This window comes from Moesziomyces antarcticus, assembly GCF_000747765.1.
Source record: "Moesziomyces antarcticus DNA, scaffold: scaffold_v10013, strain JCM 10317, whole genome shotgun sequence".
In the NCBI taxonomy this organism is placed as follows: Eukaryota; Fungi; Basidiomycota; class Ustilaginomycetes; order Ustilaginales; family Ustilaginaceae; genus Moesziomyces; species Moesziomyces antarcticus.
The window spans coordinates 69,135-93,924 of record NW_014638997.1 but is presented as its reverse complement, the minus strand read 5'-3'; the positions used below and the strand labels follow the sequence as shown (position 1 = coordinate 93,924).

Genomic DNA, 24,790 nt, shown 5'->3' with positions numbered 1-24,790 from the left:
CACAATGCCGGTTGGGATATGGGCGTGGCTGGGACGGGCGGCCAAAGGCATGCAGTGTGTCGGTGTGCTGACGGTGCTAACAGCTGAACGATTGGCAAGAGCGACATGTGACCAACAGCGCGACGAGCATGCAAGAGCGAGGATGACGCACTCGCAACGACGATGGTGCTGGCGTCGGCTGTTTCGTATGCATGCTGTCCCTCTCTGATCCTAGTCGTGTCCACCACCTCGAACATGCTTTGCTGCGCGACGAGATACAAGCTGCTGCACCTGGCGTCCAATCGTGCGCATCACTGGCAGCATGACGCCACGATCTGCTGCATCTGATGTGTCGGTGTACATTCTGAGCGTGTCCGATATGCTGTCCCGAGGTTGGCTGGTACTACTGGGCGATTGAAATGTCGATTCATGGATTCTCTTGGCCGAGTGTGTCGAGTCTGATGCTGGCGACCTGGATGGCTCCGACGAGTGCGTGTGCGACGTATGCTGCTGACGATGCGTGTGGCGCAAATACCTACTTCGGCATGATGGGCGATGTATGTGTCTTGAGGGGAGGTGATGAAAGCTGACGGTGAGAACCTTGAAGCCCGGTGGTCTCGACACGGCACCGCTGCTGCTGCTTGCGGCTGCTCACACACTCTCTCCAAAGCCAAAGGCTCAACTGTGCCGCCGTCTGCAGTTGCGAATTTCGTCTCGCACTCAGCCCTCAAACTCGAAGACCACTCCCGGCTCCGCGCGTCGCTCCGTCTCCCTCTCTCTCTCTCTCTCCCTCTCGCTCCCATCGCGCTCTCTCTGGCTTCTCAGAAGTTTGGGCAGCACAGCGCGGTGCGGCCAAGCTCGAATTTCAAGCCAGCCTGGAGATGAAATCGAGCGCTTCAGACGGCGGCGCGCGCTGAAATGCACACTTCAGTTCGGAGGCGTGGCTTTGGCGTGACAAATTTGCGGGCCATTTGGCAGAGACCACCGACGCAATCGTGGGAATTTTTGTTTCGCCTTGCAGATGCTACTCGGCTCCGAAGTTCTCACCTCCAGATTTCGAAAATGAACCCGGACAGGATAGCACGGTCTAACATGCTCCAAAATGACCCCGCTTTCCAATCGCCGCCGACTGTGCATCGCACTCCCAAATCGGGCAAAGTTCAAGACTCAGATCGCAGACGTGCAGCGACCAAAGGTCACAGGCGAGTACTTGTACAGATTTCGCAAAGGTCGGCACGGAGTCGTTGTACAGATGGGAGCCGCAGAGGACTAGATGCGCATGACGAGCAGTGTAAAGCTCAAGGGTAGCCCGGGCCGGAGTGCGAGTAAGGGCGTTGGGGCAGGGGATGCTGCTGGTGCGGCTGGTGCTGCTGGTGCTGCTGCTGGTGCTGCTGCTGGTGCTGCTGCTGGTGCTGCTGCTGGTGCTGCTGCTGCTGGTGCTGCTGCACGTGGGCAGGATGATTGTAAACGCCGGACATGTGTGCTGCCGACAGCGCGGCCACGTCGGAGGCAGACTGTACCGGCTGCGCCATCACACTCGGATTCAACACCGCAGGCTGTTGCTGTTGCACGGTGCGATATACCTGCGGGTGGGGCTGCGGACGAGGTTGTGGCTGCGCTGCTGCATGAGCTGGCGTAGTTACCACCGGAGGCATCGCCGCGCGCGCAACAGGCGAGGGCAACGGCGGCGTTGGCACAACCGCCGTGGCAGGCGTCGTCGGCGGCAGGCGGCGCGGATTGGCGTGCTCGGAAAGCTTGATGAGCAGCGCGCCCTGGAGCGACGACTGGTCATCGAGCACCTCGAGCTGCTTTTGCAACCAGGCGGCCTTCTTGTCGACGTAGACGACAAACTCGACTTTCCACTGCTCGATTACCTGGAGCCGTTCCACCAGCGCCTGCTGTACATCGCGGATGCCCGACACAACCGCCGACGAGACCGCGTCGGCAGCGTCGGGCAAGGTAGCCACGGCGGGTGCAGTGTCGCTGTGCTGCTTGAGCGCCGCTGCAAGCTGCTTGAGCTGCTCGGGCGAGCTGAGAAGAGCGTCAAACTCCTTGCGGTCTTGCGAGCGCACGCTGTCTAGCTCCTCCTTGAGCTTCGACTCGACCGAGGTGATCTGAGTCTTGAAAGACTCGAGTATGCTGAACACCATTTGAAGCACGGGCGCGGTCTTGCCGTTGGTCTGCGACTTGGCGGCATCTGTCACGGACGAGCCGTCTGCGACCACCGCATCGGCAGCATTCGTGGCTGGCGAGGGCGAAGATACGGATGCCGGTGCCGGTGCTGGTGTTGGTACCGACGTCGAGTTTGACTGCGTTGCGGATGTCGCGGCGTCGGTGGATGTGGTTTGCGGTGCGGCTGTTGCAGAGTTCGTCGGCGCTGGTGAAGGCTGTGAGGATGCGGATGCGGATGCGGATGCGGATGCGGACGCGGCTGCTGGAGCGGGCGCAGGTAGTGTTTCGACTGCGACGGCGACTTCGGGTGCCGCGTTTGGCGCTGCCGACGCGTCGACATCCATGGGCGTTGTATCGGATGGCGCGGCATTGGCGTTGGAGCCGCTCGTAGCCTGCTTGTCTGTCTCGGCGGCGGCGTCCTTGTCGCCAAAAGTGGCCGTAAACTTGTTCCTCCACTTGAGGGCGAGGGCCTGAATGCGCTCCTCCATGCAAGCTTGGTTCTCTGCGGTGGCTTCCTGGACAGCGAGGTCCTTGAGCTCGTCGAACTGGATTTCGAGGTCGCGCTGAAAGTCGCGCATCCACTTGCGGAACTGGGTGCGCGTGACGAACTCGTGGGTGGATGTCTTTTCAGCTTGCGACGGAGCGGCGTTGGCTGTGGTGGCTGGGAGAGCGGAAGTGCTGGCAGTGGTGGAGGAAGCAGTGGAGGCAACGTCTGCGGACGTGGACGTGGACGGTTTGGGCGTGGGGCGGGAGCGGGGATCTCGGGTGGGCGAGGTGGCGCGCATTGACGAGGCATGCGAGGGACGAGGGCTGGTGGAGGCGGTGGAGAGGGCGCGGGAGGCGGCGGTGACGGCATCTGTCTTGACGGACCCGAAGTCCTTCTCGAGGCGGCGGATGCGTTGTTGGTTTTGGGTGATCTGGGCGACGTCCTTGTCGAGATCCCTGCGGAGCTCCCTTTTGGTGTCGTGGAGATCTTGGCTGAGCTGAACGCGGGTGTCCTGGACGTCTTTGGCGATGCGGTCGACGCGGTCGAGGGTGGACGATTGGTCCTTGGAGAGGGCGGCGCAGTCGGCTCTGACCTTTGACAGGTCGCTCTGGAACCTGGATATTTGGCCCGAGCACACGCGAGTCCTGCTGTCGACGTCGCGAACGAACTTCTGGTCGGCTCGCATGTCTGCGCGCAGCTCCTCGAGCCTGGGGTCGGGCGGGAGGGATGAGCTGGCGATCAGGGATGGAATGAGGTTTTCGGTGAGGGCGAGCTGCCACTCTACTTGCATGCGGTATAGGTTGTCGGATTCGACGGCGATCTTGTGCTCGAGATCGGACTGGGACTGCTGGGATTTGCGGAGGAAGGAGGCGAGTTGCTGTTCGTTGGAGGCGGATGCCTTGATGAGAAGGTCCTGCGTCTGCTTGATCTTCTTGAGGAGCGCACTGAGCTCGATGCGGTGCTCTGCGATGGCCCTTCGCTTTTCTTCCATGCCATCGAAAAGGGAGCGCTCCGGTGCGGATGCGACGATGCGGGAGACGAGATCAGCGCGCGACAAAGTAGTGGAGGAAGAGGAGGAGGAAGGGATGGAGGCGGCGCGTGATGTGGAGGCGTCTGGTCTCGATGGTAGGCTGGAGGCGCCAGCGGTGGAAGGCTTCCTGGCCAAGATGATCGGAGGAGCGTCCTGATCGGCGCGGGAGCGGCGCTGACCATCGCGTTCGTGTCCAGGCGGGTGGTGATCGGGCAGACGGTCGCGTTGATTGCGGGCGGGCGGAGACTGGGACCTGCGCCGGTGGGCTGAGGTCCAGCTGTCGGTGCGCTCCCGACCGGATGGGTCGCGTGATCCGGGTATGTAGGTGTCCATCGCCGTGCTGGTCGGGATCACGACCTCCTGCTACTAAGAGTCAGCAGAACTCGACCCACGCGGGTGAGGAGGCGGCCGTCGGAGCGAGCCGAGATGCGGAGCCAAGATGCTGAGCCAAGTTGCTGAGCTCGACGTGATGTGACGGTGGAGAAGCCTAGGCGCCGGGGGGTCATGAGATCGGGTGTCTCGGCTCGGATGGCTGAGTCGTGCGCGACCGGCGCGACCATGCGTTGGCGACTGTAAAGTCGTTAGCTTGACGCTTGATGTGATGGTGATGCGGAAGAAAGGGGATGGATGGCAGTCGAGGCGGGAGTGATGGTAGAGAGAGATCCGATTAGCGATGTGATTCGGATGCAGACCCTCTCACTTGGCACTTTGGGCTGCAACGCGTTGGACGCTCGGCTCTGGATTTTCCGCTGCCTCTCGCCTTCCCACGCCGAAATGCGCGCAGCTGAGCCGCTTCTTCTGGCAAACGCGCCGCTCGTTCCTCCACACGAGATTTGAGAAAAGCACACACGCGCCTCTCTCGCCGCCGGCCCTTCCGACTCCAACACCAAGCCCACCCTTGCCCGCGCCAGTGCGCATTGCCAAGCAGCAACACTTTCAGAGGCATCAGTCGCGCACCACGAGCTGTTCAGCATCTTGAGCTGAGTTGCGCTTGAAACTATTCCGGCTGTCGGTACTGGAGGATGCCGTGCGGTGCAGTAGTAGTCGACGCATAAATTGCACCCCTTTTTCTCGCGCATTTTTCGGCGCTTTTTTTTCCGCCTTTTTTTGAGGCCTTTTCGAGTCCTTTTTACCGAAGGCTCGGAAGTCGGAACCAGAAGAGAGTGCGCCTGGCGGCTCCAAAATTTTTGGATTTGAGTGGAGCAAGTGCAGCAGACTGGAAAGCGAGCGGCAGCAGGTGGCTCAGTGACAGGTGGAGAAGATCCCGAACAGTCTCCTCCGTCTCCTTACACCATCTGCTCCTTGTCCACGCACAGATACGGAAACGATGAAGAAGCCGGTCAAGGAACGCTACAACGCCAAGGCGCGCGGCTCGACCGTCGGCGGATCCTCGCACAAGAACAAGCGCTCCCTGCGCCAACGCGAGGCCGACGCCTACGACTCCAACGCCCAGCTCATCGTGCCCGGCAGCCAAGACGACCTCCGCAGGAAAGAGGCAGAGCAGCAGCGCAGGCAACTCCTCGAGTCCTCGGGCCAGGATGCAGACGCACCCATGTCGTCCAAGAAGCGCAAGCGTCTCGACGCCTACATCGCCTCGCGCCTCAAGAAGGAGGAGCGCGTCCGCATCATGTCCAAGCTGGCACAGTCCTCGGCAGAGATCGACCGCACCACGCTCAAGTCCGCCGCCACCCTCGGTACCGGTCGCGCAAAGACCATGGAGGAGAGGATCGACACCGCCGGCCAAAAGTCAGATCGAGGCGGAAAACGCCGCAGAAGGACCATGAACGGCGCCATCATGCAAATCGACGAGGACGACGACGATGCAGACCTCGACAACATGCAGAACGACGTCCAAGGCGACGAAGATGAAGGCAACTTTACGCCACCAGAGGATGTAGAGGATGATGGAGAGGACCACGGGCCCATTGGTGAGGTAGAGGAGGATCCCGTTCGCCGAGCAAGGATCCTGGCCGCAGCCAGCCTCTTTGACAAGTCCAAGCAACAACCAGCATCCGCCGCTACCACTTCGGCAGCTTCCACAACATCCGCACCTGTCCCAGGCTCGGCCCTCGCCGCTGCTAGGCTCGGATCCGCGCTTGCCAAGGATGCAAGTGGCAACCCCATCATGCCCACCATGCGCAAGCGCGCCAAGAAAGCCAAGGTCGCCCGCGTCAATGCGGCCACGCGTCTTCAGCAAGCTCGTGACAGCGACTCGAGCTTCGACAGCTCCGAATCCGAGGCCGAGTCCGCATCTCGCCCGGCCGCTTCCGCATCCCGCCCCCCACCCATGGTCGACGCCGACCGCATGGGGCCTGCTCCCCGCGCGTCGCTCTGGCGCAAGACCCAGGAAAAGCAGGCCGCTCAAGCCGCCCTGGCAGCCCAGGCAGCCCAGGCAGTCCAGGAAGCCAGTCAGGCAAACGACGTCAAGGGCAAGGGCAAAGCCAAGGCCACCACCTCTGGTCCAGGATGGGACCAGGACGACTCCGACCACGACGACGCAGACGCCCCATCTCAGGGCAGCATCGACCAAGACGACCAAGACGAACTCGATGAGGAGGTCGACGATGATGACGACGACGACGACGACGACGACGACCTGGAATCCGAGGAGCCCGATACAGACGACGACGAGGAAGCCGTCTTCCTCGAAGCCATGCGTCTCCGAGGTTTGCTCCCGTCCGAATCCTCTGGCAACGACGCACAAGCCTCTTCCTCCGCATCCACCTCGAAGCGTGTCGAGCAGCAAGGATCCGATCTATCCGACAGCGACGATGAAGATGAGGATGAGCAGATGGTCGAGGCTACACCAGCTCACGACTCTGATCAGAGCGACGATGACGAAGAAGCATCAGACGACGACGAATCCAGCGAGGACGACGAAGACGACGAGGAAGACACCGAAGAGTACCGCTCGCGTCGGCGCGGCATTGGCACTACCAAACGCTCCTCGGGCTTCAAAGACTGGGCGCGCGCCGCGCTCGGTATCGGCGGCTCTGCATCCGCGCCCACCAACGCAACGGGCACCGACGCTGCCGACGCCAGCGCGCCCGTTGACGACGACACGGCGTACAACCTGGAGCCCGTGGGCGGCTTCAAGATCAAGGTGGGCGATCTCATGCCCAGCGACGGCGTGGCGCGCGGCCCGCTCGGGCGCGACGAAGAGAGCGTGCGCTCCACCTCGGCCTTTGCCGCCAAGCACTACGCCGAGCTCGAAGCGGCGCTATCCTCCGACACCGCCACCGACGCGCCCACGCCGCTAACGCATATCGAGGTGCAGCGGTCCGAGAAGCTCACTGCGTCGCGGCTCAAGCTGCCCGTGGTGGCGGAGGAAGAGACGATCGTGCGCACCATCATGCAGAACCCCGTGACGGTCATCTGTGGTGAGACGGGATCGGGCAAGACGACGCAGGTGCCGCAGTTCCTGTACGAGGCCGGATTCGGCAGCAAGAACAGTCTCAATCCGGGCATGATCGGCGTGACCCAGCCGCGTCGAGTTGCGGCGGTGAGCATGGCGCAGCGCGTCGCCTCGGAGCTCAGCTTGCCCGCAGACCGCGTGTCGCACCAGATCCGATACGACGCCACGGTGAGCGCGGACACGGCGATCAAGTTCATGACCGACGGTGTGCTGCTGCGCGAGCTGGCGGCCGACTTTCTGCTCACCAAGTACAGCGCCATCGTGGTGGACGAGGCGCACGAACGCAGCATCAACACCGACGTGCTCATCGGCGTGCTGAGCCGCATCGTCCGGCTGCGCGAGAAACGCTGGCTCGAGGGAGAGAAGGATGCACGACCACTCCGGCTCATCATCATGAGTGCCACACTCCGCGTCGCCGACTTTACCGAGAACACGACGCTCTTCACCACCCCACCGCCCGTGGTCAACATCGACACGCGACAGCACGAGGTCACGCTGCACTTCAACCGCAAGACGGTGCAGGACTACATTGGCGAGTCGGTGAACAAGGCGACCAAGATCCATGCGCGACTGCCTCCCGGCGGCATCCTGATCTTCCTCACGGGACAGCAGGAGATCACGAGCGTGTGCCGCAAGCTCGAGGCGCGCTTTGGGAGCCGTGCGATCGAGCGCAAGAAGCGCGAGCGCGAGCGCGTCCAAAACCGCACAGGTCGCCGCCGCAACAGCATCGAGGACCAAGATGCCGATGCGGACGCGGATGCCAAGATGAAGATCACGGCGCGCGATGCGGACGTAGAGGCGGAAGAGGTGGATCTGGGCGTGGACCGCGACCTTGCGGCCGATGTTGATGATGGTGCTGCCGATGCGGACCCGGATGCGCTGGATACGGACGATGAAGCCGATGGTAGCGACGACGACGCACTGCCCGACGAGCTGAAGGACGACAGCGACGTGCCGATGCACATTCTGCCTTTGTACTCGCTGCTGCCCACAGACAAGCAGATGCGCATCTTTGACGCGCCGCCCGCCGATGCGCGGCTGGTGGTGGTGGCGACCAATGTGGCGGAGACGTCGCTGACCATCCCCAACATCCGGTACGTCATCGACTGCGGTCGCAGCAAGGAGCGCAAGTACGACCTGACGAGCGGTGTGCAGTCGTACGAAGTGTCGTGGATCAGCAAGGCGTCTGCCTCCCAACGCGCGGGTCGAGCGGGTCGTACCGGCCCGGGTCACTGCTACCGGCTGTATTCGAGCGCGGTGTACGAGGAGCACTTTGCGCAGTTCTCTCGCCCCGAAATCCTGCGCACGCCCGTCGATGGGCTGGTGCTCTCGATGAAGGCGATGAACATTGACAATGTGGCCAACTTTCCGTTCCCCACGCCACCGGATCGCGTGGCGCTGCGCAAGGCCGAGCAGGTGCTCACGCACCTCGGTGCGCTGTCTGCGCCTGCGGTGGCGTCGGTGAGTGTGGGCAAGGGGTTGCGCAAGGTGCAGCATGCGCAGGTGACCGAGCTCGGGCGCACTATGACGCTGTTCCCCGTAGCGCCGCGGTACGCCAAGATGCTGGCGCAGGGCGAGCAGCACGGCTGCCTGCCGTACATCGTGGCCATGGTGGCGGCGCTGAGTATCGGGGATCCGTTCATCCGCGAGCAGCTGCTGGACGAAGAGTACGGTGACCGCCGTGCGCCCGCCTCATCAGCGGCGGAGGAGGGGGACGACTACGACCGTGCGTTCGGCACGATGGACGGCGACGAGGAGCTCGACGCCGAGCTGCGCAACGTGACCAACGCTGAGCTGCTCGACAAGGAGCGGCGCAAGGCTCGGCGCGCCAAGTACTTTGCCACCATGCGCAAGTTCGAGGCCTTGGGCGCTGGACTCTCGGACACCTTCCGGCTGCTGAGCGTGGTGGGCGCGTACGAGTACGCCGGGGGCAGCGTTGCGTTTTGCGACAAGAACTTCCTGCGCCCCAAGGCGATGGAGGAGATCCACAAGCTGCGTGCCCAGCTATGCAGCCTCATCGGCGGCACCTTTCCGAACCTCGCTCGCGGCCTGGCGGATCCCAAGCTGACCCCGCCGAGCGAGGTGCAGCTCAAGGTGATCCGGCAGCTGCTAGCCGCGGCGTACATCGATCAAGTGGCGGTGCGTGCCGATTTGATCTCGAACGAGGGTGTGGTTGCAGCGTCTGTGGCGCACGCGGACGAGCGGACGGATCAGATGCTGTTCAAGCTGCGCACCAAGGGCGGCGGGGATCGGATGCAGTCGACGCGCGGCGTGCCGTACAAAGCCATGGGCGTCGCCGGCTTCGCGTTCGTCCACCCGACCTCGGCGTTTTACCACACCACCCCGCCTGCCTGGGTGGTGTTCGGCGAGGTGCACCGCAGTCAACCGCGCGTGGCCGCGGGGGGCGAGGACGCGCAAAAGGGAACGGTGTGGCTCAAGACACTGACCAAGATCAATCCCACCTGGCTCACCACGCTGGGCCGCGCGCTGTGTAGTTTCAGCAAGCCCGTTCCGGTCGAGGGGGGCGTGGAGGGGGTCAAGGCGAGCGTGCAGGCGGTCAAGGCGGGCCAGGCGGGGACGAGGGAAGTCGTGGTCACCTCGACCTACGCGGTGGGCAGCGAGAATGACGGTCTGGCAGGCGGCCTCGGTTGGCCTCTACCCGCCCTCCGTGCTCAGCAGAAGCTCGTCGACGGTCGCTGGATCCTCCTTCTTCCCTGATCGCATTTGAATGTTACGATTGCATCTACTTCCATTCTTGGGGTTGTTTTCCTTCGACCACATTCTGACCGTCGGGATCAAAAGTGACGTTTTCAGCATCCCTCATGGCGGCCTTGATGTACTTTGTATGGCTTCCATACGCCAGTAGCTGACCGCTGTCTTGATGGAGCAACTCGACCCTTGTAAACGCCAGCGTCTTGCCCATGCTGATGAGATGGGCCTGGACATTGATCGTGGTACCTGCGGTGCCTGCAGCCTTGACGTAGGTCGTGTTGATATCCGTGCTAACGCCCGTCGAATAGAGCCCTTTGGATGCGATGGCTAGGGATCCCATAGTATCGGTGAGTGTGGCGATGCAACCTCCATGCAGCGAGCCTAGGCGGTTGAGGTTGTGCTTGCCAATGGTAAACGTGGCTGCGACAAAGCCTGGCCGGGCGCTGTTGATCTTGAGCTGGGGAATGGTGACTGCATCGTGACCCGAGATGGACTGGAACGAACGACAGATACGCTGCACGAACCGCAGGCATGCTGAGGGCGAAGTGAGCGTCATTGCTGCGCAGAGGGGGCGGGGAGGGGAGAGATGGTGTCTGTGCGCGAGGGAAGGCGGGGGCCGGGATCGGAGTGAAAAAACAGCGCGAAATTGGCCGATGTGCGACGGGCGTACAAAGCTTTCGGTTCGGAAGGGCGCAGTGGGCCGCTGAGATTTGCGTGCGCGTCGACGTGGGGGAGCGAGCCCAACCCAACAACCACCCCTTTGCCCTGGCAGCACCAAAGCAACACTACAACCCACAAACCCCAGCTTCCAACCCACACACTCGTCCCAAACGCTACACATGCTCAGCAGCACATGGACGGGTGTGAGTGTCAACAAGTGAAGAAGAAAGGGACGTGGTGTGGGTGGGGGGAGAGACGCGGGTGGCAAGGTGGATTTCCCCCACGTTCTCGCTGTACGACAGTTGCGGGGGAGGAGAGGGTTGCGCAAAAGGTGCGGAAGCTGCGCACCATGACCGCGCGCCTTGTGCACTTTCCCCCCACTCTCTCGGTTCGTTGTCCGCCTCCCTCTGCTCCCCCCGCGCAACCCCACTTTGCCGCCCCGCGCGAGATCACCCTTCCCCCTCCCCCCCGCCTTCGGGCATATATACCCGCAAGCCCTCCTTTCCCCAACTCCCTCCAGCTCCACCTTCCCGTCCCCCACACCCACTGTTTGCTGCGATGACACAGACTACTAACGGATACCAGGCTGCACCGCTCAACGGAGGCGTGTGGACGCCACTGGCGACACCGTTCCTTGCGGACGAGGAAATCGACTATGCCGCCTGGAAGACGCATGTGCTCCGTCTTGCTGGTTCCGGCTCCGGACTGGTCATTATGGGTACCAATGGTGAAGCGATCCATCTCTCTACGCCGGAACGATTCGAACTGGTGCGATCCGCACGCGAGTACCTCGCTGAAGCCGGACTCTCTTCGACCCAGATCATTGCCGGTACGGGCACGGGGTCGGTCAAAGAGACGATTGCCAACTGTCGCGATGCAGCCCGCGCAGGTGCAGATGCAGCCATCGTGATCCTTCCGGGCTACTTTGCAGGCGCCATGGCCAAGGACCGTTTCGCGGTCAAGCAGTTCTTCACGACCGTTGCGGACGAGTCGCCCATCCCGGTGATGGTATACAACTTCCCCGCGTGCGTGGGCGGTGTGGATTTGGATTCGGACCAGCTCATCGAGATCGCCCAACACCCCAACATCTGCGGCACCAAACTCACCTGCGCCTCCATCGGCAAAGCCTCGCGCGTAGCAGCTGCAATCACCCGACCCGGATTCCACGTATGGAGCGGCTTTGCAGACATCATCATCCCCGGAATGATGGCCGGCATGAACGGAGTCATCGCAGGCTCGGGTAACATCATCCCCAGGACCCTCGTCCATCTCTACAACCTCACAAACCAGGCGATCGATGAAAAGGACTGGACCAAGTTGCAGCAGGCCCAGCAGGTGCAGAAGATCGTCAGCCATGCAGACTGGGTCCTGTTCAAGGCGGGGATTCCGGGCACCAAGGCGGCGCTCGAGAGGTGGTATTACCCCGCGGGGGTGTGCAGGATGCCCCTCCAACCGGCAAGCAAGGAGGTCAGAGCAATGCTCGAGGCCGAACTCAAACAGGCACTCGAGTTCGAACGCCAGCTCGAATCCAAGGCCAACGTCACCCCCGCCAAGCCCTAGCCTCCTCCCCTCGTGCACATTCACACTTGGCCTGTTTCCCCTGCACATCCTGTCTCGAGTCGAATGCGAATCTAGTCATCGTAAAGGAATGTAGGCTATGATTGCAGACGCGTCCACACGCGCTGGGCAAGGTCGAGAAACGCCGTTCGGATGAGGTTGTCCTGCGTCAGAGCCTTGCCGTCCGCATCCTGCGTTTCGAGTGTCTCCCTGAGCGTCACAGGTGTGCCGCTATCGCCGCCGGCACTCACATGCGGCTGGAGCGGAATCCTAGCAAGCACCTCGATCTTCTGCTTGTCCGCATACCGCTCCACCGCCGCTGCGTTGCCAAACAGCTCGAACGCGCGACCGGTGTCGGGGCTGACAAAGTGGCTCATGTTGAGCACGAGCCCCGCTACGGGGACGTTGGTCTTGCGAAACATGGCGACGCCCTTGCGCGCGTCGAGCAGCGCCACCTCTTGCGGCGTGGTCACTACCAGCGCCGCATCCACCTCGACCAGCTGCGCGAGCGACAGCGCCACATCGCCCGTCCCCGGCGGCATGTCGATCACCAACACATCCAACCCTCCCTCCTCCCCACCACCGGTACTCGTGCGCGCGGCGTGCGGATCCTGCCGCCAATCTACGTCGAACAACAACTGCTGCGTCGCTTTCATCACCATCATCCCCCTCCATGCCACCACCCTCTCCTCCTCCCCATCCGCGTCAGCTCGCGTATTGCCTAAGAGAAACCCCATCGACATGCACCGCACGCCGTGATTCGTCAAAGGGATCAGCGCTCCGTCGCGCGTGAGCTCCGCCTCGCCCATCCCCTCGAGTCCCATGAGCTTGGGTACGCTCGGCCCAAAGATGTCCAGGTCCAGCAGCCCTACTCTTGGCCGCCGTGTGCCAGGACGCTGCGTGTGCGCGAGTGCCACCGCGAGATTCGACGAGATCGTGGATTTGCCCACCCCGCCCTTGCCTGACGAGACGCAGACGACGTGCTTGACGTGCGGGATGCGGCGTGGTTGAGGCGGCCCTCCGCGCCGCGGCATGGTCGGTGGAATGCGCTGGTTGTTGCGCGGCAGCCCGAGCGGGTTCTCGTGCGAGCGTGAGGTGCTCGTACTAGCAAATGTCCGATGTGATGGGCGAGCAAGCGGATTGGCGGTGCGCGACAGATTTATGCGAGTGGGAGTGGCCGATGCCACAGCACAAGCCGTCCCGCGTCTTGTCGCTTGCGCCAACATGCCGAGGGTCAAGATCGAAGGAGAGAGGAGTGAGGGTGAAGGACAGTAGAGGAAGTGAAGAATCGCAGCCTGTCAAAAAATGACAAAGAGCGCTTGAACGACTTCCGAGTGCCGAGCGCGCCAGTTGCGCAGCTCAGCCTCCACATTTCTCCTCTTTGTGGGGGGTCGTACCGAGTGCATGTTGCCGGATGGCCACCATCACCTCAACCCTAGAGACCGTCACTACACCTTAGCCGGATTCAACCACTGCCGACGTGGTATGAACCCATGACGACGGCTGCGTTCACCTCGTGTCGCCCTTGACCGCCGCTATGGCGCCTCACAAGCGCTCCAACTCGGCATCGTCCACCCCGGCAACTCCCACCAAGAAGCTCAAGGCGCCGCACCAGTCCGCGCTCACCTCTTTTTTCACCAGCCCCTCCATCGCATCCAAACCGACCTTTGCCGCTGAACCTACCTCACCGATATCCGAGACCGCCCGAGGGAAGCAAAAGGCCCAAGTTGGGGACGTCGATCTGGCTGCAACGTCGCAGGAAGAGAAGGATGCGCAGTTTGCAGCAGAGCTTGCGGCGCAGGATGCTGGCGTTTCGGTGGAGGACTATCGCGCTCGCATGAGAGCTGATGAGGATATGGCCAGGCGGCTCCATCTAGAGTGGTCTGGAGACCCCGCGCCTAAAGACGGCGCTGCTGCAGGCGCTTCGAATTTCCAGCCTGCTTCTCACGCGATGGATGCTTCGGCGCCGCCTTCGCCATCCAAGAAGCCACCATCAGCCGCCAAACCAGTCGATCTCGTCGCCTTAGATGCAGCGATCGACGCGATTCCACTTGGCGACGACATCTTCGTGTACGACCCTTCGGCGGTGGATACATCCGCGTGGCCGCATGTCGCGGGCAAGCACGGCGAGCTGGTGCCCACAACGCCGTATGCGCTGCTGACGCACGCATTCGTGCTCATCTCGGCCACGCGCTCGCGGCTGGCCATCACGACGCTGCTGACGAATCTGCTGCGCACGGTGCGCGCGCACGATCCGGACTCGCTGCTGCCCACGGTGTACCTGGTGAGCAACCACATCGCACCGCCGTACGACGGCGTCGAGCTCGGCCTGGGCGGGTCGATCGTCAACAAAGCCATCAAGTCGGTCACGGGCAAGTCGGCGCGCTTCCTCAAGCAGGTCTGGGACAAGACCGGCGATCCGGGCGACGTGGCGTACGAGGCCAAGAAGGACGTCAAGGCCCTCGTGCGTCCGCCGCCCATCACCGTGCAGCGGCTGTTTCAGAACTTGCACAGCATCGCACGCCTCGGCGGCACGGGCAGTGCCAACCAAAAGCTCGGCGTGGTCACCAAACTGCTCGTTGCGAGTCGGGGCGAGGAGACGCGCTTCCTCGTGCGCACGTTTATCAGCCATCTGCGCATCCAGGCGGTGCGAACCACCATCGCCACCGCCCTCGCGCGCACCTTTGCGCTCGTCGAGCACTCGACGGCCTTGACGCCACCGAGCAATGACAAGGAGCGAGAACGCGCAAATATGCTGCTCGTCCATCCGAGCGAGCGCAGTGGCATCCTCGCCAATGCAACCAAGCCCAAGGAACGCCAGGATCCGCAGCGTCTCGTACTCATGGAGCGATTGGCTCGAGCCGAAAAGCTGGTGCGAGAAGTGCGTGCGCGCCACTCGAACTTTGGCGTGATCGTACCGTCGCTGTTGAAGCACGGATTGCCAGGGTTGTCGGAGCATGTGCCGCTGCGCATTGGCACGCCGATTTCGCCTATGCTCGGCTCGATCACGCGCTCGCTCGGCGCCATGCATGCCAAGCTCGGCGCGCGCGCGTTCGTGTCCGAGTTCAAGTACGACGGTCAGCGATGCCAGATCCACGCGATCTACGTGCCCAGAAGTGCCGGCGCGGAGGCAAGGCGCAGTGTGCGCGACGATACCGCCAGCAGCAACGGCGCCGTCAAGTGCGGCAAGTGGGTGGGCACCAACGGCGAGGTGTACGTGAGGCTGTTCTCGCGCCATCTGGAAGAGATGACTGAAAAGTACCCGGACATCACCGACATGGTGCCGCTGCTCATGGGGCAGCAGCTCGAGGCCGAGGCGGCGGCAGAGCGGCAGAAGGTGACTTCGTTCATTATGGACGCCGAGGTGGTGGCCATGGACCTGGATGGGCGGCTGCTTCCGTTCCAGACGCTGGCGAACCGCAGCCGCAAGGACGTCTCTCTGCACGAGATCAAGGTCAAGGTGGGTGTCTTTGCGTTCGACCTCATGTACCTCGACGGCGAGTCGCTGCTCAAGTCGTCATTTCGCACGCGCCGCCGGCTGCTGCATACGCGCTTCCCGCCGCTGTCGCCGCAAAGCCCGCTGATCGCGCGGTTCGCACACGTGCGTTCGTGCGAGAGCACCGATGCCGACCAAGTGGCGCGCTTCTTCGCACAGGCGCAGGAATACAAGTGCGAGGGCATCATGGTCAAGTCGCTCGACCATCACTGGGAGGCACCGCGCCCGAGCCACCAGGACGGTGTCGGTGAGCCAGTAGAAGAAGACGATGCAGAGGAAGACGAGGAGGAGGACGACGATGGCGAGAACGGCAGCTCACCACCAAGTGCGCGGCTGCACAAGCTGGCAGACGTGGTGGACGACGACCTGGCGATGGACAACGAGGACGAAGCGGTAGCCACAGTCGAGGCGGGGCGAGGTGCGAGCCACGTAGCAGGCGAGGTGGGCAAGGGCGTCAATGGACGCGGCAAGGCGCTGCTGTCGACGTACGAGCCGGACAAGCGGTGCGAGTCGTGGCTCAAGGTGAAGAAGGACTATGTGGACGGACTGGGCGACTCGCTGGATGTGGTTCCGATCGGTGCGTGGCATGGGATGGGGCGCAAAGCGACGTGGTGGTCGCCGATGCTGCTGGCGCTGTACGAGCCGGGGACAGGCGTGCTGCAGGCGGTGTGCAAGTGCATCTCTGGCTTCACCGATGCCTTTTACAAGGAGCTCAACGTGCGGTATGCGGAAGGGAGCGAATCGTGCGTGCGTGCACGGTACGGCGAGCCGCCTCCTTTCGGCTACGAGGTCGATACGGGCAACTTGTTCCCGGACGTCTGGTGGCGACCGAGCGAGGTGTGGGAGATCCGCGGTGCGGATGTGACGGTGAGCCCCAACTATACGGCGGCGATCGGGCTGGTCAACGAAGAGCGCGGGTTGTCGATCCGATTTCCACGCTTCATGCGTCGGCGAGAGGACAAGACGGTGGAGCAGGCCAGCACACCCGCCATGCTGGCCAAGATGTACTTTGAGCAGCAAAAGGCGGCACCGGCACCCGATGCGCGCGACGACGACGACGACGACGAGGCTCCACGCAAGCCTGCTGCGGACGATGACTTTGAATTCTAGATTTGCCTTGTCGTCGCCATGCATCCGCGACAATAGGAGGGGGCGTGTGGCTTAGATTGTGCCGAAGCAAGATCGGCCGCGAGCGATTGAGAATGCGGCTGCGGCAGAGAAAATAAAGCTGCACACGCGGGAATGCCATCGTATGCAACGGATTCATGGGCGCGTGATTGGCGTTTTGACACAAAAGCAGGCGGCAAGGGATTGGACCTCGCAGAAGCTGCAGTCGGAAAAAGAGGCCGCGAGGGACCCTGCCAAGAAGGGCTGCATCAAAGGCGATACGGAACGAGGCGACCGCTACATCCGAAAGCGGTGCACACCCGAAGCCCCACCTCCGTTGCTCCGTTGCTGGTGGGGAGATGCAGCGAGCTATTCACCACTCCTTTTGAGATTCGCCCAGTCACGCAGGCTCGCTCGGCTCTTCCGAACACACACACAGAGTACACTTACAATACACACACGCCGGCACGCTTCCGATCGCAGCGGAGCGCTTCACCGGAAATGCACCGAAATTGAGAGCACGACAGGCTGAGGGGAGAAGCTGCAAATTTCCCGCACTCGACTCCAGCTGAGCATGTGTGCGTGTGTGTGGCTGAGGGGCTGCAGGCGCGTGCATTCGACTGCAGCTCGCCTCAGCCAAATTGTGCTGTGAGGCCAGAGCTGCAGGTGAGGCGCGCGTCGTCGATCCTGAGCTCGTTTTTGGCCTCTCCAGTTTGGCTTTGGTGCCTGAGCTGACCTGAGTCGACCTCGCTTTGTCCACAATGCCGACATTGCAGGTTTGCGCTTGCGCTTGCACTTGCACACTTGCAGCCGTTGTGTGGCGAAGAGGATGCATGGACGTCAAACTTTCGAGGGTTGGCGTGAGGGCAGGGCGAGGCTAGGCGGTTCACATGCTTAATTGCACTCCGCCTTATCTTTCGATGGCTAGGGTCCGCTTCAGCGCCGACGAGAGAGCGAGCAGAGGTGGAGAGGGAGAGAGGGGCAGCGAGAGACCAACATGGCGGGGCAGATGTGCCGTGGCAATCGAGGCGTGCAAAATGTCAAATTGATTTCTTGAATTTTCAAACACAGGCGAGGTCAAGAGCGCGTCCCGAACGCACGGCTCCATGTGCCTCTCGCTCCTGCCCACGTCCACGCCCACGCCCCTGCACTTATCAGCCGCGCGCTGCTGTTGGCTTTTGGTGGGAGGGCACTGATGCAGTGCTGAGCCAGCTTGGCTTGGTCGGTTGATTGGTTGGTAGCAACACCGATTGGCGAGCGGGCGTCGCTATCTCTATCTCTCTCGACGTTCATCATCGCACGTCTGTTCGTTTGTCCGCCCGCCCGCCCGCCCGCTCGCTCGCTTGCTCGCAATTCGGCGCCGCCGATTCGTTTCGGCTCGCTTCCCACGCGGTGTCTTTGCGTTGAGCGTTCTGGGCTCTGGGCTCTGGGCTTTTGGCTCTCGAAGCTTGCCCCGCGATTCGGCGGTCGCGTCCCGTCATCGCAGCTTATCGCAATCCACGCACTCTATCTCTCCTACAATCACCTTACCCGAACCGCCCGTCAGCGCTTCGACGCTCTGCTCCAACCACGACGGCGACTGCGACACACCGGCAAGCCACAAACGGTGCGCCCCAATCTCAGACCAACACGCGCCTTCAGCTTGGTTCGGTCACTCGGCCGCTCGTTTGGGTTTGTGACAAACGCTGCATCTTCCGCGCGTCTGTCCGTCACCTGTGAAGGCCCCTCCGAGCTAGTCGTTGCTATCAGCCGGCCGCCAACAAACTCCGACTGCTTTCACTCCTCGGCCTGCTCGCCTGCCCAGCATCCCATTAGAGCTCGCCTGTGCTCCCGAGCCGGCGTCACCACCACGTCACGCCTGGCTTCGCTTCCACGCCCGCAGCCACACAAACACTCGCAGATACCGCACCCACCCGCTCTCATGCCTTGGCAAGCATAGCTCTTCATCGCCGCTGTCGCCGTCCATTGTGCACAGCACTGACTCAGCGACCGCCATGAATCCGGCTTCCTCCGGCGTCCACGAGGCAGTCGGCCCGCTCCACGCTTCCAACTCCAGGTCGCCGCCGCCCACTCTCGCCGCCATGGCTTCCTCGTCGTCGGCCTCGGCCCCTTCTTCCTCCTTCTCACAACCTCATCTGGCTACCACCTCGCCACCATCGCCCCCGCCACCACCCCCTCCAGCAGCAAGCATCGCCAACGCCGCTTCCGTCGCCACCATCGCTTTCCCAACCGCGCCTGCACCACCTACTCCATTGGCGCCGCCGCCTGCTCCCTCTGCATCCACTCGCTCCCTGCGCAGCGCTCCCGGCTCGGCCACCTCCTCAGCAAGGCAAAGCCGCTCCTCGTCGCCAGCACCCGCGCCTCCGCTCCGTACAATATCCCAAGGTCATCGCTCGAGCATCGCCGACCCTCCCTCGGCCACCGCCAACGTCAATGCCACCGGAAGCGCAATCTCAACCTTGACCTCCCTCGAGCGACGCCAGATCACAGACAGCCTCAGAGCACACAAACGCTCCAGCTCGCTCGCCACGCTCAAGTCGTTTGCTTCCGTCTCCAATCCATCCTTGCCCATCAACCGTGCATCGCATCCACAACCACACCCATCCAACCAAGCTTCCTCAGCATCCACCTCGGCAAACATGCCTGCGCCAACACATCCGCCTTACAAACGCGCGCAATCCCACCGCGTTGCGCGAACCCACTCGGCAGCCCCACCCTACACGCGTCCCTCCGAGCCACCATCATCACCGCACGGCGCCCCTACCCAGCCCCGCCATCACGTCGATCCCACCCATCCCGCATCCCTCGACGAAGCCGAACGCGAGCGTCAGCGTCTCAAGGCCGCCGCCGCCGCCAAGCTCGCAGAACAGGAAGCGTGGGAAAAGACCAGGGGCGCGGGAAGCGCCGTCCTCGACTTGCTCAAACTCCCCGACCTCAGCGATGACGACGCCGATGCAGGTCCTTCCTCGGGCTCCAACGACACTTCCACTCGAAGCACACGCGCCAACACCCCCGCTTCCGCTTCCGGCTCCGGTACAAGCGGTCTCAGCATCCCGCCAAGCAGTGGCAGCAGCGGCAGCAGTAGCAGCAACAACAACAATGGCAATGGCAATGGCAACGGCAACGGCAACGGGCTCGAAGCCTCTTCAAGCTCTTCCAACACTCGACCTCGTCGCTCCAAGGAGCGTCGCACGCCACCCAGACTATCGCGCTCATGGGCCGCAGCACGCGTCCTCCCTTCGCTCGACGAGGTCCAGTCGCGGCGTCACGATCCCGTCATCGTCACCTCCGCCGACAAGCTCCTCACACGAGGCATCTCCGAATATACCCTTCTCCCAAAGATCCTCGGTCGCGGCAAGTTCTCCAGCGTCTTTCTCGCGTCCAAGCCACACGGTCCCACCGGAGATCCTCAGCTCTTTGCCATCAAGCATACCCCGCTCTTTCCCCATCACCCCTTGATCGCAACTCGCCTTCTCCGCGAGCCCACGCTGCTGGCCGAACTCCCTCCGCACCCAAACCTCGTCAACGTCTACGAGACCATACGCACTCCCGGCCACTTCTACCTCGTCGAGGAGTATCTTGACGGATACGTCACCCTTGAGGCTCTCCTTCCCATGCGCTCCGAACAGTCGCCGCCCCATCACCCCATCTTGCCCACCGGCGTCGCCAATTGCATCCTCGACCAGCTCCTCTCCGCCGTGCACGCCATCCACCATCCGCTTCAGATCTGTCATCGCGACATCAAACCCGAAAACATCCTCGTACATCCAGATACCCTCCAGCTCAAGCTGCTCGACTTTGGCCTCGCCACCCACTTCAGCCGCAGCGACGCAAAGCTCTCCACCTGCTGCGGCAGCCCCGCCTTCCACTGCCCCGAGATCGTCACCGCTCTCCGCAACCCCGTCGGCACCGTCCACTACTGGGGGCCCGAAGTCGATGCATGGACGTGCGGAATCACCATGCTCCGTCTGCTCACCGGCGTCCGCTATCCCATCGGCGCTTCCCACACCAGCGTACGCTCCATGGCCATCCGTGCCCAGCGCGCCGTCGCCACCATCCACGATCCAGAGCTCCGCGACCGCGTCGCAAAGCTGCTCGAGATCAACGGCGAGCGTCGTATGCGCTACTTTGACGAACTCGTCAACGCGCTCGACTCGTCCACCGACGAGCCCAACCGCGGTGTCAAAGACTTCAAAAGCACCACCTACATCCCCGTCGAGCCGCAGCACAAGATGAACCTTCCGCTCGTCGTCGGTCCAGCAGCCGAGGCGGCGCTCACCTCGCCTCTTCTCCCCAGCGGCGCCACTCCGACTGCCTCAAAGCGCACCACTCCGATGAATTCGCGTCCCACTTCGCCCACCTTCGCCAATGTCGACGTCTCGGATGCCAACCTCTCGCCCGCTCCCAGCCTCCTGCTTAGCAACCCGAGCTACCAGCCGCCCCAGCGCGTGCTTTCCTACATCAAGTACTGCCTCCGATGCGCTGGCATTCTCTATCACTGCTGGCCCGACATGAGCTCTAGCGCCAGTCTTCCACCCACGCCCGGTCCCTTCGACGCGGCCTTCCAAGACTTCAACAACGCCAATGCGCCTACAGCCGCTGCCGGTGCAAGTGCCTCCGCCTCGGGCTCTTCAGCGTCTCGCACTGGCGACACGCCCGTGTCTGCCCAGTCAGAAGGATGCGTCGTGCCCGCCACACTTTCGCCCAGCACGCCGTTTCCGATTCAAGCCGCCCGATCCGAGCGCGATCCGTACTCGCACATTCACATCTTTGAGTGTGTCCTCGAGCTCGTCGATCCGCCCGCAGACCAAGCCGACGAGGAGCCTCAGAGCCTGGTGCAGTCCATCTTCAGCGCGCTCAGCTTCGGCAGACGCCCTGCCAATCGACGTTCGCTCTCTACACCACCCAAACCCGAGAGCTTGCGCGCCACCGGCATGCCAAGGCCACCCGGTACGCCCGCCAATGCTCCGGTCTCAGGCTCCAGCAGCACATCAGGAAAAGCAGGCGATGTCAAGTGCCTCACCTTCTACCTCGTCCTCCGCTTCCCACGACGCCCCTCTGGACACGTCAGCTTCGTCGGCCCGCGTCCATCGTACAGCCGCTCCTCCAGCGTCGCCGGTCGCTCCCAACGCACACGCTCGCGAGCCTCGTCTGCCGTTGGCGCCGACCGAGACGCGCGCGAGCTGCACCGCGATGCCAGTACCGACAGTCTTGCGCGCCTCGGCAGACTGCACAACGCACACAGCGAATTTGCTGCCGCCATCCATCCGTCCCGCAAAGCCATGATCGATTCGAATCACACCACACCTCGCGCAAGTCGTACAGCCAGTCCCGCTCATGCGCATGGCAATCTCAAGAAACGCGATGGAAGTATGGCGTCTCACCGCGAAGGCGACCGTCATCGACGAGACCCTCACGAGCTCGAACGCAGCAGCCTCGGACTCACCATCGAGACATCTCCAGAGCTGCTCCGCCTCGCTGCCAAGCAGAGTTCGGCGCAGAACAGTCCGTCGCCCCAGTCGGCTCCCAACTCGAGGGCGACCAGCCGTGCACGCTCGCGCAAGTCGAGCCGAGCTCGTGGAATGAGCGCCTCGCATCGCAGTCACGCATCCAACAAGGTCTTTGTGCATGTCACCGACACGCGCGCTCTCGATGCGGTCCGCAAGGCGCTCAGCATTGGCGGCACCACCACCGACTACAATCCTGACATCGAGCCCGACTACGATGACGCCGGCGCGCTCTGGGCAAGCCCAGACTTGCGTGCGCGTGAAGCGGTGCTGGGAGAGGACTCCGATACCGGCTTTTCTGCCGGTGCGCTCGATCTCAAGTTGCGCCGCCCTGGCTCGAGCCGGCGCCGTCACGCCTCGTATCGCTTGGCTTCGGGTCTTGCTGGAGCCGCGAGTGAGGATGCAGACGTCGGTGAGACGCCTACGACTCCTTTCCGCCCGACGTGGTCCGAGATACCGGCGGGCGCAGGCAAACAGCGCAGCACCATATCGCATGGTAGCGACGATCACGAGCAATACTCCCGCGGTCGCTCATTGGGTCCTGCGGGCAGTGTCTCCGCACCGGCTGCAGGCATACCCTTCCCAGAGAATCCCCCGCGTCTCCGGGCTTCGTCGAACCTCGCCTTCGACGTGGTGCAGGAAGAGTCGTCGCCCTCGACCACGGCTCAGTCGGCTTCCCAGTCTCGAACTATGGTCGACTTGCGGGAGAAGGTGGGTGCCACTGCGACCGCCTCAGCTCCGAATGAAACCCCGGCCACCGATGATGCCGGTGATTTCGATTTGTCCGTCACGCTTGCATCTCTAGCGGCCTTGACCGGCGCTTTCTCGCGCGAGGATCAACCGCCGAGCTGGGACGAAATCACCAAGCTAGTCTCGGCAGTCTCATCGTACTTGCTTCGTGTCCAGGGCGAGGATCTCGGACGCTTTGCGCAGGAGCTCGACGCGCTCTCCTTTGATCTTTTCAAGGGCCTGACCCCCGTAGCCGGTGTGGTAGATCGAGATTCGGGCGGCACGGTCCAGGCTGCCGACATGGCACAGCGTCTGCTCGACCTGCTTGGAGAGAACGCGTCATCGCGCGAGGTGTACATGGCAGTCGACACTCGATGCGGCGAGATGCTCGAGACGCAACCGCTCTACTTCGAGCTCGTCGCGAGCGGCGAGGTGGCATGGAGTTCGGCGGCCGAGACGATCTATCTGATGCGGCTGTTGAACACGGTGCTTCCGCGCATCCGCACCAAGAAGCCGCAGGGCTTCTCGCCCGTCTTTGGACGTCTGCCGCAGTGTCTCATGCTCGGCCTTGACGCCATGTCCGGAGTGGCTGAGGCTATGTGCCAGAAACTCGCCGACGAGGCGATCAAGACGTGTTGCTCGACGGCGCTCATCGTGGCCGACTGGGAGCTGCACTGCATGGGCACGTGCGAGAGGGAGCCGGTGCGCAAGACGTCGCGCGAGGTGCTCGGCCGCTTCCTCCAAGGCGTCACCGTGTGTCTGCCGCATCTGGACGGCGCCAAGCGCGCATTGGCCGAGGAGCTGTTCTTCTCGCAGAATCCGCGCTATGCAATCGCGGCCGGAGCCGAGGCAAGTTCGGTGAAGCGCAACGAGCCGCTGTTCGCCGAGGTCTCCAAGACGCTCTCGTCGCTCGAGGTGGATTTGGGCTCGATCTGGTCGAGCGCGCTGACGAGCATGGCTCGCGCTCCCGAGGACGACGACACGCGCGAGACGCTCTCGGCGCTTGGCGTGGCGGGCTTTGTGTTGCATGTGCACCTGCTCTACTCGGGGTATGCGCGAGATCGCCCGTCCGAGTGGAAGGGCGTGCGTGCGCAAACCCAGCTCGAAGCTGCGCTGCCCGTGGCGCTGCTCGCGCTCGGCGAGCAGACCAAGGCAGCGGCGTCGCCGGAGCTCGACGAGGGCAAGGAGGATGCGCTGGCGGACACGAGCCTCGTGTGGATGCAGTGGTGCATGCACGGGCTGGAGCGCGACGCTTCCGCGAGCCGGTACATCCTGTCTGCCGACTTGGCCTCGTGCTTGGCGCAGACGCTGGCCACACAGAGCGTCATCTCGCCCAGCCCGTCGGCGCGGCTGATCCGCTTCAAGCTGCTGACGAGTCTGCTGGTGGATCGGTGCGAAAAGGCGGTGAGCGTGCGGGTGCTGGGCCAGGTGATCAGCGAGTCGCCGTTTGCACAGCTCCGCGCCGGAGCCATTTCGATCCTTCGCACGGCGCTGGCGACGTGGACGGCGCCGATGCAGGCGGGCCAAGATGGCGACGAGGTGCCGGTGCAGGGCATTGTGGCGCTGCTAGGTCAGATTATTGTCGTACCAGCAAGGCTATTGCCGACCAAGGGTAGAGTTTCAGAAGACAAGCAGGCGCAACTGGGAGCAGTGGCAGAAGAGGGCGCAGGGTTGATCGAGACGCTCTCGCTCCTGTACTCTCTGGAGATGCAGACGAAGGCCGGGGTTGCGAGCGCGGCACTCGACGGTATCGTCAGGGGCATCGACGGGTACAAGGCATCCTTTGTCGAGCCGCTCGCTGCGGTGGTGGAGGGACTGGGCTCGGTGGAGCCCAACGCATCAGATGACAGCGCGGCTCAGCAGCGCATGCAGCTCCAGCTGGTGCAGAGCGCATTGCAGCGCCTGCAGTCTTTGTAGTCGTCGCACCTCCATGCGACGG

The 24,790-nt window shown here is 62.9% G+C and overlaps 7 protein-coding genes across 7 annotated transcripts; 4 read left to right on the top strand and 3 right to left on the bottom strand.

The window, feature by feature from the left end:
* Nucleotides 1-1,277: 1,277 nt before the first annotated feature.
* PAN0_013c4633 (uncharacterized protein) lies at nucleotides 1,278-4,001 on the bottom strand (the record flags this gene model as incomplete). Its single annotated transcript, XM_014799761.1, has 1 exon — nucleotides 1,278-4,001. One exon carries the CDS (start codon nucleotides 3,999-4,001, stop codon nucleotides 1,278-1,280), a length of 2,724 nt encoding a protein of 907 aa, XP_014655247.1.
* A 994-nt stretch (nucleotides 4,002-4,995) lies between these two features.
* PAN0_013d4632 (p-loop containing nucleoside triphosphate hydrolase protein) lies at nucleotides 4,996-9,801 on the top strand (the record flags this gene model as incomplete). Its single annotated transcript, XM_014799760.1, has 1 exon — nucleotides 4,996-9,801. One exon carries the CDS (start codon nucleotides 4,996-4,998, stop codon nucleotides 9,799-9,801), a length of 4,806 nt encoding a protein of 1,601 aa, XP_014655246.1.
* A 25-nt stretch (nucleotides 9,802-9,826) lies between these two features.
* On the bottom strand, nucleotides 9,827-10,351 carry PAN0_013c4631 (thioesterase/thiol ester dehydrase-isomerase; the record flags this gene model as incomplete). Its single annotated transcript, XM_014799759.1, has 1 exon — nucleotides 9,827-10,351. One exon carries the CDS (start codon nucleotides 10,349-10,351, stop codon nucleotides 9,827-9,829), a length of 525 nt encoding a protein of 174 aa, XP_014655245.1.
* Nucleotides 10,352-11,013: 662 nt separating this feature from the next.
* PAN0_013d4630 (dihydrodipicolinate synthetase) lies at nucleotides 11,014-12,015 on the top strand (the record flags this gene model as incomplete). Its single annotated transcript, XM_014799758.1, has 1 exon — nucleotides 11,014-12,015. The coding sequence occupies one exon, from the start codon at nucleotides 11,014-11,016 to the stop codon at nucleotides 12,013-12,015; it is 1,002 nt and encodes a 333-aa protein (XP_014655244.1).
* A 95-nt stretch (nucleotides 12,016-12,110) lies between these two features.
* PAN0_013c4629 (p-loop containing nucleoside triphosphate hydrolase protein) lies at nucleotides 12,111-13,238 on the bottom strand (the record flags this gene model as incomplete). Its single annotated transcript, XM_014799757.1, has 1 exon — nucleotides 12,111-13,238. The coding sequence occupies one exon, from the start codon at nucleotides 13,236-13,238 to the stop codon at nucleotides 12,111-12,113; it is 1,128 nt and encodes a 375-aa protein (XP_014655243.1).
* Nucleotides 13,239-13,549: 311 nt separating this feature from the next.
* Nucleotides 13,550-16,618, top strand: PAN0_013d4628 (DNA ligase; the record flags this gene model as incomplete). Its single annotated transcript, XM_014799756.1, has 1 exon — nucleotides 13,550-16,618. The coding sequence occupies one exon, from the start codon at nucleotides 13,550-13,552 to the stop codon at nucleotides 16,616-16,618; it is 3,069 nt and encodes a 1,022-aa protein (XP_014655242.1).
* A 1,991-nt stretch (nucleotides 16,619-18,609) lies between these two features.
* On the top strand, nucleotides 18,610-24,768 carry PAN0_013d4627 (uncharacterized protein; the record flags this gene model as incomplete). The annotated part of the gene is made up of 1 exon (XM_014799755.1): nucleotides 18,610-24,768. One exon carries the CDS (start codon nucleotides 18,610-18,612, stop codon nucleotides 24,766-24,768), a length of 6,159 nt encoding a protein of 2,052 aa, XP_014655241.1.
* Nucleotides 24,769-24,790: the final 22 nt, after the last annotated feature.